Source organism: Melospiza georgiana, chromosome 6 (genome assembly GCF_028018845.1).
Source record: "Melospiza georgiana isolate bMelGeo1 chromosome 6, bMelGeo1.pri, whole genome shotgun sequence".
NCBI lineage: Eukaryota > Metazoa > Chordata > Aves > Passeriformes > Passerellidae > Melospiza > Melospiza georgiana.
Window position 1 is genome coordinate 6,465,991 of NC_080435.1, and position 11,074 is coordinate 6,477,064.

The 11,074-nt window shown below is 57.5% G+C and overlaps 1 protein-coding gene across 3 annotated transcripts; it reads right to left on the minus strand.

Annotated features, from left to right (window-relative positions):
- Positions 1-1,676: 1,676 nt before the first annotated feature.
- CHST1 (carbohydrate sulfotransferase 1) lies at positions 1,677-10,842 on the minus strand. 3 transcript variants are annotated; one of them, XM_058026572.1, is made up of 2 exons: positions 10,754-10,842; positions 1,677-3,676 (listed from the first exon to the last, which is right to left on the minus strand). In XM_058026572.1, the coding sequence occupies exon 2, from the start codon at positions 3,630-3,632 to the stop codon at positions 2,373-2,375; it is 1,260 nt and encodes a 419-aa protein (XP_057882555.1). In that variant the 5' UTR covers positions 3,633-3,676; positions 10,754-10,842; the 3' UTR covers positions 1,677-2,372. The 3 variants fall into 3 exon arrangements, with proteins under 3 accessions (XP_057882555.1, XP_057882556.1, XP_057882557.1); XM_058026573.1 differs by lacking the exon at positions 10,754-10,842 and adding an exon at positions 10,427-10,509; XM_058026574.1 differs by lacking the exon at positions 10,754-10,842 and adding an exon at positions 4,665-4,686.
- Between the last annotated feature and the right edge of the window lie 232 nt (positions 10,843-11,074).

An 11,074-nucleotide genomic window follows, 5' to 3' on the forward strand; every position in this document is an offset into this window, starting at 1 on the left:
ACAGTGCACCAATAAGGCTGTCTGCAGCCACCTCTGCCACCTGCCCCGCTCCTCCGTCCTCGCTTGCAGACTCAGCCAGGCAGTGTGGCTCGGGAGGCACCAAGCTGGTGGCAGGAGCAGGTTTGGCAATGACAGGTGGGTGAAGACACCTGGGGACATGGTCTCTTCCAGGGGTTCCCCTGTGCCCACTGTGGGGAGGGAGATGAGGAAAGTGCCCATCCCACAGCAAGTGCACACTGTGCCCCCATTCCTCCTCCCAGAGCTGGAACCATCCACGTAGCCTTGCAGACAGCACAGATGAAGTACAGGTGCTGGAACCGTGAGCCCTGAGAAGCTCTCAGGTACTTCACAGCTTCTCACGTTTCCTGCAGCCCAGCTGGTTTGCCACATTAAGCCAAGTCGCAAAACACCACTAACAAGCTGCTCCTCCAGTGGTCTTTTAGGGGTGAAAGGATGGTGCAAAATCACCTATAGTTACAGCTTTGTCCTGTCGCACTCAGGCAGTGTTTCCCATCCCCCTGTGTGCAACTGCAGCACCCAGTCTTCTCCCAAGAAAGAGTGAGCAAAAGCTGCTGGGCAGCAGAGCTCAGAAGAGACCTTTGGAGAGAAGACCTGCCCAGGTAGGTGGGCTTTGGGTGGCTCAGACACCTCTGGGCCAGGAGCAGGACCAAAGCTGGGAGTGTGCAGCTGTGAGTAGATGTCACAAATTGTGGTCTCATCTGTCTGTGGGTCACTGCCCTGCCTGGCTCCAGGAGCAACTGGAAAACTGCTGGGCCACCGTTGTCCTCTGTACCCAGGGGACTGGCCCCAGTGGCTTCCCATCTGCAGCTGCTTGTGGTCTGCAGGACGTGTCTCGACTGTTGGGACTGCACCAGCTGGGTTGGAGGAGCTGGCCAGCTGTTTCATCAGACAGGGATCAAGTAGACCAGCAATGTCTTGTGTAAGGCTTTCGGTGTTCCTGCCCTGCATGCCTGGCTCCCCCATTCAGCAGATTTCTGACCTGCCTGTCATGGTTGTAGCTGGCATGCAGCTGCCAGATAAATGTGGCCATATCAGACCTCCAAACTCAACCAGCCTAGAATGTGCCCATATTAATGTGGCAGCTGCATGCCAGCTACAGCCATGGCATCTGCCCAACCCATGGGCCCAGGTGTCTTGCAGGCAGCAGGCAGCTCATGAAGGAATAATTGCATATTTCCAGGATCATTTGGTAAGTTCATTTTCATTCTGGCAGTTTCATGACCTGCACCAGAGCACTTTCCCTGTCCTCCAGGGCAGGCCATGCCTGGCATCAGCACTGTCAGACATGGTGGGGGGCAGCCTGATAGGAATGGGTTCACTGTGCTGGTGCCATTAGCACTCTGGAGTCAGGCACTCCAGCAAGTCTCATGTCCCCATGCAAACCAGCAAGTTTTCACATCAGTAAATAACCATGGGTTCTCACATTTGGCTTAACTGCTTGCATTTTGACACACTTCAGATGCAAACATGGACAGGGCTGGAGGCGGCTGCAGCTCCCTGCCCCCCCGGGGGCTGTGGTGTCCCCTCCCCAGCCTTGTCCTACCCGCTCCTGGCCTCGCAGGAGGTGGGCAAACCAGGAGATGCTGCTGTTTGCCTGGTGGTGCATCCACCCCAGTGTACTTGCTGAGGTCTTTCAGTTGAAGTTCACCCCCAGGTCAGTTTTATTGCACTTTTATTTACAGAAAACACAGAAATAAAGCATTAAATGTGTTGGGCTTTTACCAAATGACCCAATCGCTTTTTTCCCTTTTTTTTTTTTTCCTTCCTTTTAGTGGGTTTTTGGCACAAAGAAATATCACAGGTGTTACCAAACAACCATGTAGGAGCAGCTGACCAACTGCCCAGCCCAGTAACAGGACTTAAACAGACAGACATGTCGCACTGAGATCAAAAATGAGGAGGTTGTTACACTTTCGGCTTCCAGTCTAACGTGTTCATTTGGGGCAGGGGAAGTTATTCTGGAGGGGATGTCACCATTCATAAATTATATTTATATTTACCTCTTACATTGTAAAAGTAAACAGTGCAAAAGTACAGTACCCCAGACACCCTTCGGTTTGGAAAGCTTGAAGGTTGCTTTATACATTTTGTGTGTTTTGTAAACATTGTTACCCATCCAGAGTTCTAGCTCTTGATTGGAGAGACCCAACTCCTCCTGGCATCCAAAATGTATTGAGGGGCAGCAGTCACTTCCCCTGGACTCGGCCTTTGAGATTCCCGCTCAAGGTTTAGTGCAAATTTTGGAGAGAAAAAGACAAGAGAGAGAAAGAGGGGGAAACAAAAGGAAAGAAAATAAAATAAGGCATCAGTTAGAAACAGTACGCATCAAAACCAGGCCCGTCGGGGCTGCCTTAGGAGAAGGGCAGGAAGTCTCTCTCCTCCACCAGGCTGATGGAGAGGTTCTTCAGCTCCTCCTCGGAGCCAGCAGTTTTGTAGCCGAGCTGTGCCAGCACCTGTTGGCAGGCGTGCTGGGTGAACGCCACGATCTCGTAGGACAGACGGAAGCGCCACTTCTCCGCCGTGGCCGCCGAGTTGCGCACCGTCCCGTACTTGTGTTTGGAGGAGGACCTGTCTCCTCGGGTGTTGTTCTGTATCCAGCGCTCCACGTTGCTGTCCATGGGGATGCCCAGGAAATCATAGATCTCCTCAGTCTTTTTCATGGGGTTCCTGGCCAGGTCTTCGTACCGCACCAGCATGTACTTGCCCTTGAGCCACGGTGGCCGGTTGAGGCCGGTGGACACAGAGTTCCAGAAGTCCTCGCACACTGTGGTGAGCTGGGTCACGTCCAGGTTGTATGGCTTCCTGCCGGTGCCGTCCCAGATCCTCCACAGCCTGTAGGTGTCTCGGAAGGTCTCACTCCGGGATGCCAGGATCCCCCGGGGGTCTCTCACCAGCTGGATGACCTTCAGGTTCAGCCGCGGGTCCTCCACCAGGGCCCGGAGGTCATTGACCTCGGGCACCCGTACGGTTTTGATGGCCACGTGGCCGTGCTCTCTGCAGGACTCAGTGGCCAGCGTCAGGTTCAAGGTCCCACACTTCTTCACGCAGTCTCCTTCCTCCAAGTGGAGATCCACAGCTCCCAGGGACTCACATACAGGTGGTGAGCACAGGGCCTTGCTGGCTCCCCTGCGGAAGAGGCGGTCGGTGGTGTGGTTGACAGGCTGGGGCTTGATGTAGTTCTCCAGGAAGTAGAGGTCGCAGTCATACAGGCTCCTCAGCAGGTCTCGGCTGGCGCCCAGCATGACCCGCCTGTCTGTCGTACTCTTGCTCTGGGTCAGCTTTGGGATCAGGGTGTACTGGACGTGGTAGAGGGGCTCAAATAAATAGAAGACATCGAAGTGCTGGTTGAACAGCTGCCCGACAAATGAGGAGCCGCTGCGGGTGGTGGCGAGGATGAGAACATGAGTCTTCCTGGAGAGGTTGTACGGGAAAGTGGGATTCTCATCGCACAGCCTGTCAGCCACATCAGTGTCCTGGCTCAGGCTGCAGTTCACAGGATTAGGGATGGGGCAGCTGTGGAAGGACTTGGCAGTGAAGGTCCGGATTGCTGTGTACTGGATTGCAATGGATGCCAAGGCTAGGAGGAGTACAGCCTTCCAGGAACATTGCATGGCTGGTCACCTTCATGGAGCTTCTTCGCAGGTCGTCTTGGTGTCTGCAACCCAACAGAAAATTCACAGGTTGAGCAAGGACTGCCAAGTATCCAACTGATGCAGGTACCAACAAATGCCCTCCTAATGTACGTCCATCAGTCATAACCATGTGAATCTCAGTCACACACTGCCGAGCCCCATTTCAGACAAGAAAAATAACAGGCAGAGGCTGGCAAACCTGGAGAAACATGTCCAGCCAGGACTTCAGCTCTGTTCCTTCCAGGCTGTGGGTGTACATAAATCTTGTGGGCCCTAGCTCACCCCATGCACTGCAGCCCAGGCAGGGGGATGTTAGAACCTGGCAGTGACACTGTCTCCATCCAGCTGCTGCAAACTCTCTTCCCCAGCTGCCTTGTGAGTCACTTGTCACTTGGAACCCCAGTGCAGGAGCTGTGGCAGGGAAAGGTCAGGGGATGGTGCTATTATGTCTCCTCCAGCTGTCAGGATAAGGCATGGCCCATCCAGGCCAGAACCTCCTGCCTGGGAGAGTGGCAATGTCTCTCCTGGAACTGCAAACCTCTTTGCACAGAGGTGCAACAGCCAGCTCAGTCTGTCAGCCTCTGGGGACAAGTGCAGCCAGAGCTGTGCCCTCAGCAATGAGCTCATAGGGCTGGTAAGATCCTGCTCCACTCTGGGATTCAGGGCTCTCCTATTCTGAGCACTAGAGGGTAAAAACAATACTACAAAGGAGGAAGCGTGCGAAACTGCATCTCTTCCATGCTCTATTGCCAACCAGGGCAGTAGCCCTTGGCACCAGGGATGGGTGCAAGGAAGAGTGGGGCTGTAGTGCAAAGAACAACCTCAGTGGTGCTAGCCCTGCCTTGCTGCTGCCCACACACGGGCAAGGGTAGGGGAAACTGAGCAGGACTGTTGGATGGGATGCTCAGGGACCATGACCGGGGGGAGGACCTGTCATTCCAGAGGAGCTGCCACATTGCTGGGAGGGGATGTAACTGTGGTGCTGCTTCAGTATTCCCCCTGTTCACTAACCAAATAATGTTCATGGACTGCCTGCTGCTCTCCACAGCGCAGACATTTCACATCCACACACTATTGCCACTGGGGGATCGGGGTGGGGCTGGGAGATGGAACATAGAGGATGCATCCCAGAAACTCCAACAAGCTAAAGCACCTGTGTGTGGGACACACACAACTATAAGCAATGGTTTTAAAGCTCCTCTGCAGCCATCTTCCTTCTGTGTCTCTCCTCCCACAGTGTGGTACATTCACCTGCCCATCCACCTCCGGCAAACCGAGGGGACAAGACCCAAGTGTATCTGCTCCTCGCCCAGCAGAGCCCACTGTATCATCACTGCCATTGCCTCCTCTTGCCTGCTCTCTGTGGGTCCCCAGGGAGAACAACGTGCTGGCCCAAGCTCATGGCGAGTGCCTGGTCCCCTGCTCAGCACCAGGTCACTGTGGGTGGCACTGTCAGAGCCAGTGCTGCTGCTGCTGCTGCTTGTACAAGGTCTCTGAGGGACAGCAGTGGACCAGTGATGGATTTCAGCATGTGAGGGCTGTTGTAGCCCAGAGCACACTGAAATAAATCCCTGATGGGCTTGGGACAGTGCAATGTTCCTGGTGTGTGGTCCCTGCAGAGCCCACAGCAGCTGCCACAGTGTGTTGTTCCCACGTCCTCCATATGTTCCACGCCCCAGGGAGACCTTGTCAGCCAGCAAATGACACCAGGAGGGCAGCTCAGAGCTGCAGGTGAGTAAAAAAAGCCTCTCTTTTTTGAAATTAATATTTTTATTGCTTACTGATTGCCCCAGCTGATTTGTGGAGGCAGGGAGCTTCAGGAACTACCAACTCCAGAGACCTCTCACTGGGAGCAGGGGTTTAGAGCAGGACCCCAGGACAGGGGGGCTGGCACAGCTGTTGCATGCAGCTGCCCACCAGCACTCCCTGTGTCTGTGCACTAAGAGCTGTGCTTTAGACCCAAAATGATGCTTTGAATACAGGTTGCTTTCACCTGACTGCTGCCTGCCAAGGATTGTGGCACATGGCTGGAGGACCGAAGTCAGAGATGCTTGGCTATTGCTGCTGCTGGATTTGTGTTACCCACCCTGCAAAGGGGAAACTCCACAGTGTCCACATGGGATATTCTAGCCCTTGGATAAAGTGTTTTCCCAGGTCTGGTAAGGCAGAACAGGACAGGAGAGTCCCTGCTGGGGTCTCCTGGCCCAAGTGACTTCTGCATGCTACCTAGGTGGAAGCCGTAGTGGGAATGCTTTCCTGCTCTCTAGTGATGGCCAACCACACTGCATCCCTCACACAACCTCAACTCCTACTCTTTGCTTCATTGCTGATGGATGCTGGAGCAGGTGAGACTCAGATTGTCCTGGTTATAGCAGAAACCTGCTACCAGCTCCCCAAAACAGGCAAACCAGAGATCAGATGCCTTCTTGGTCCCAATTCTCACCAGATCACTCACTGACTGTGAGCATTTCAGGTTCTCCACCCACACTGACCCATTCCCCTTTGCAATGTCCCAAGTGGCAGAGGGGAAAAAACGGGGCATTGATTCACCTCCTTGACTGAGCAAGTGCTAAACCCCAGCCCAGCTTCAGCCTTTGCTGCTCCTTGACATGTGCCCTGCCCATCTGCTGAGCTGCAGTCAGGGAGGGGAAGGTTTTGGGAGAAGGCTTCCCTCCCTGATGTCTCATCTGTGGCCTTTAAAGCCAGCCAGAGAGAGCCTCCTCTCACCTCCCAGCTGGCTCTTGTGCCTCCTCCCATCACTGCCTGTCTCTGAGGGGCTGCACTTCCTGCTCAATCCTGCCCCGGGCTCCAGGGACAGTGGCCACTGGCAGCTGGGTGCTCTGGAGGAGCTCCCAGGGCAGCAAAAGCACATGGCACCCGGGAGCTGCCAGGACAACTGAGGATCACTTTTACTCCCACGGCCCCTTGTTCATCTGTCAGACACAGCCAGGCTGGTGTGACCACCTGCCAAGGAGGAGCTGTGCTGGGCTCCACGTGGCTCAGAGGGGCTGGCTGAGCAGTGGCTGCAGCCACCATGCCCCAGGAGGATGTGTCCTGCTCACAGGCAGAGCAGGACAGCTGCTTGCACTCCCATTCCCACCCTGAGGAACTTTCTTCTTAAACTGGCCTGATAGCCAGGGCTGGCAGCTCAGACAGCAGCTGAGAGAGGGCCATGCCCACATGGAGCTGCATCTGAGAGTCCTGTGTGAGGCATGGAATGTTTTGGCTCCTCAGCCCCTGACATGGGAGTCACTGGATACGCTGGCCTCCTAGATGGTTCTGTGCTAGAAGTGTTCTCAGTCGAAATCACCCTCTGCTCTGTCTCCAGCTCAGCTCCACCAAAGATGATGAGCAAATGCAGCCCCAAGGGGGGGAGCCAAGTTCAGTGTGTCCCTCCAGGGAGTTGGGACTATGAGATGGAGCATGGGGTGGGGGTACATCACTCACACCTTCCAGCCCCTGGCACTGCTGGTACCGCAAGGGGCCTGCCAGAAGGCACATGAGCTCTTTTGGGACTCTGCTGGGGCCACCACTGCCCCTTTCCCAACCCTAACCCCCTTGTGGTCACAGCATGACAGAGGGCACTCTGCTGCCTTGCCTGCATCTCTGTGCAGCTGCCTGCAGTCGCACTGGGACCAGGCTGTCCGCAAGGGATACACAGCATCCGGCAACCGGCTCTAAGTGCAGCAGGAGGCCAGCCAGGGCCTGGCACCGGGACAGCAGCATTGTCTGTGCAAAGAGGAAGGTGCTGAGCCTTTCCCCTCCCCTGCCCCACTTCCCGCAGCCTTGAGCCCAGAGGAAGGGAAAGGATGGGCGCAGGCAGTGGAACCTCCCCCACCCCGTGCACCTGCCAATGGTAGCGGATGCGTAATCACCTGCCTTCCTCTTCCTCCTCCTCCTCTGCTGACTCCCAGCACTGCTCTGAAGGAGATGAGCAGGCAAGAAGCCAGCAAGACGGCCCCGGAGTGCCGGGGAGATCGGAGGTGATGAATTAAGCTGAATGGCATCTGTGAGTCACCCGTGCATGCGGCCGGCCGGCCGTGGTGCGGCACTGCCGGGAGCTCCTGTTCTGGGCATGGTCTCCCTAGGTTTGATGGGAATTACCTGCTTTTGGAGCCATGCAGCCAGGCCGTGGCACTGAATGCTGCGCTGGCAGCTGAGTTCAGGCACTGCCAGGCAGGCTGGAGTCTGTGGGGAAGTTGCAGGGGTCAGTACCTCTCACAGGTCTGCTCCGCTCCAAAAGCAGCTAGGTGTAATGCAGGGCAGTGTCTCATGGCACTGTGGCACTCTCATCCTCACGGGGCACTCCCACAGCATCTCTACATGGGCAGCTGCCTTGACTCCTGCCCCAAGCCTTCCCTGAAATTCCCTTGCTCCCCGGAGTTGGCCATGTTCAGGCAACTCAGAAGTGATGGCAGCTTTATTTATGCAGGAGCCCTTGCAGTTACTGCTACTGCTGTCCTGAAGGCTCTCTCACAGGGCAGTCATAAGAACCCTGCTCTTTTTGGTAGCCTTCCAGGCTGTCCCCCTCTCTCAACAGCTCCCCAGAAGCTGTACCCTCAGCCTGGCTGGGCTCATCCTGAGCTCCCTTTCCACTCTCAGGGAAACCTCTCTGCTTCCCCATGGCAGGAAGGAAGGGAAAAGGGAGCTGAAGAAGGTGTGAGGGTTTGTGCAACACACATGCCTGCTCCAGCCTTTGTAAATGCCCTGGCACACTGGAGGAGTGCCTGAGCCTTGCCGGTTCTTCCCGCAGGCCTGCCTGGTGCCAGTCCAGCTACCGGCACCCTCTACCCCCAAAACCGATTCCCGCCAGCAAGGCTGTTTCCATGGAAACGGCAGAGTGACTCAGGACTTTGGGACCAGCGGGAAAACACAACTGCGAGCAGTGATCGCCTGAGAAGCGCCGGGCCAGGGTCTCAGTGCCAGGGAGAGGGGTGGATGGCTGCAGAAGTGGGCAGGGCTGCCTGCCCACACGCTGGGCACAGGCACGCTGGCACAGAGGGGCACACCCTGCACAAGGCCGTGGGTTGCAAGGCAAAACCCCTCTCCTGACACAAGTGAGACTGCAGCACGCTCACCAGGGGATGCATCCCAAAATGTGACTCATGGCAAACAACCCCTCTTCTCCCTTTCCCTTCCCCCACCCAGAGACTCATGCATGCATAGTCACCCAGAGAATTCACAGCACCAACTTCAGCACCTGCTCAGCCCTGCACCTGCACCTCTGTCCCCTGCCCAGCATGTAACACCCCTGCATGCCGTGCCCAGAGCAGTACAGCTTGTTGAGGGCTGCTGGAGGGGACAAGTGGCAGCCAGCACCCTGCGGTGCCCTCCTGCCCAGCCAGCAGCTCCCTCCTGCAGCCCCACTCCTCCCCACCTCACCACCCAGGCACCAAAGTTAAGTCGCAGGTTTGCAAAACAACTCTCAGCCAGTGACCCACTGGCAAAGGCCCTAACACATGCCAGCATTCTCCTAGCACATCCCATTCTCTCATCTGAGCAAAGAGTTTATCCTGTACAACAACATCGTGGCCACCGAGGCAGGGAAGACAGGCTTCTGGTGGGGTGCAAGCACCCACTTGGTCGCAGTGGCTTAGTCATGCTGTTGGCTCTGCAAAGGCTGGCGGACACCAAACATGCCTGTGGGCCACCCAGCCTGGGCTGCACCCCACCACTCCCCAGAGGAAAGAGAGACCACTGAGAAAAAGCAGCACTGAGCTGTCCCCAATCCGCTGCTTGACTCTGGGCACCACCACAGACACGTGAGCAGGGCTGGTCTCTGCCCCCAAGCCTCCCCCTCAGCAAGCCCCACCAACATGAGATCCTGACGTGGTGGAAATGAATTCTCAGCCTTGCCTCCTCTCCAGCCATACAGGATTAGAGCTTCCCTACAGTCACAGCTCCAAATGCCAGCTGGGACTCGTGCCCGCCACCTTCCTTGGGTGCCTCACCGTGTGCCAAGCGGAGGTGCTTCGTGCCCCCTTCATTCTGCTCTTGCATTCATCACCTCCTGGAGCACTTTTCTTATGATAAGGCACAGGACTCCTGCGCTCAAAGCCATCCTGGCATGTCCCCCGTTCCCCTACCTCTGTTCTTCCTCTCTGCATTTCAGAGGGACTGACAGTCCTGTAACACCAGAAGATTACTGCCCACTTTGACCAGCACTTAAACAGCGCAGGACTTTCAACAGGGAATCAGTGTCTTTCCTACTGGCACACAGCGTACACATTTTCAGTTAATTAATCACTATCAAGTAATGCCAACCAACCCCAGCCGGTCCCAGAGTTTTCTTATCACAACATCCACCTGTGCCTGTTTATCCCTTATCCGCTGAACTGCATCTGCCTCTTCCCGAGGATGTGAATGCCTCGGTAAATCAAATACAGGGGGTTTTGTGCTCTCCACCTTCCCCTGAGCCAACCACCAGCCCGCTCACTCCCAGAGCACTCCCTGGCAGGAGCTGGGAAGGCTCTTTTGGGATGAACGCGCTCATTCACCACCTCAAAACACTCTTTTTGCAACGTCCCTAACCTACGGCCGCGTCAAGAGCCCAAATCTCGAACCGCACAGCTTTCCCGTAGGATTGCTCCATACTATGGCGTGCTTGCACCCCACTCTGCGAGGTCTCCCCGTCAGCCTGCGCCCTCACGGCAGGTTTCTCAGACCGCCGGGAGGTCTGACAGCAAACGCGGGGGCATTCGCTCCGCCGGCTGGCGCGGCTACGCGGCCGGGCAGGGCATCTGGCCTCCGTGTGCCACCGGGGACTTACTCACTTGCTCCAGGCGCAGCTCCTCGCCCAGCAGCAGCCCAAGTTTCGCGGCAGCTCGTTCCCCCGGGGGTCTGGGGCCAGGGCTGCTGTGCCCCCGCCGCTAAGGCGGCCCCGGGCGGCGGCTCCCCCTGGGCGCTCGCAGCCCGGGCCGGGGTCCCGCCGCAGCCAGGCTGGGCACCAGCGGGAAAAGTCCTTCCCGCCGCTGCGGGCGACGTCGCGCTGCCTTGGAAAGTTGGTGGCGCAGAAAGGGTTAAGAGAGAGCCCCAGCCCGCCGGCCCCGGGCACCCCCGCCGATCTGCGCCGCTCTCCCCCCACCGCCGGCGCTCCTTACCTGGCGGAACGCCCCGGCGGGCTGCCCCCCGCATCCCCGGCCGCGGATCCTGGGGCGGGGGACGCCGAGCCCGGCCCAGCCCGGCCCGGCCCGGGGGCGGCAGCCGGCGGAGCTCAGCGGGCGGCGCTGCGGGGGCTCATCCCTGCCCGCGCTGCCGCCCTGCCCGGCCCTGCCCTGCCCTGCCCTGCCCGCGCGGGCACCCGCCGAGCGGGGCCGCCTCTCCACGCCCTCCGCGCCGGGCGAGGGGCGGGCGGCGAGGGGGCTGCGCCGCTTCCCTCCCTCCCTCCTTCCCTCCCTCCCTCCCTCGGGCCGGCAGCGCGC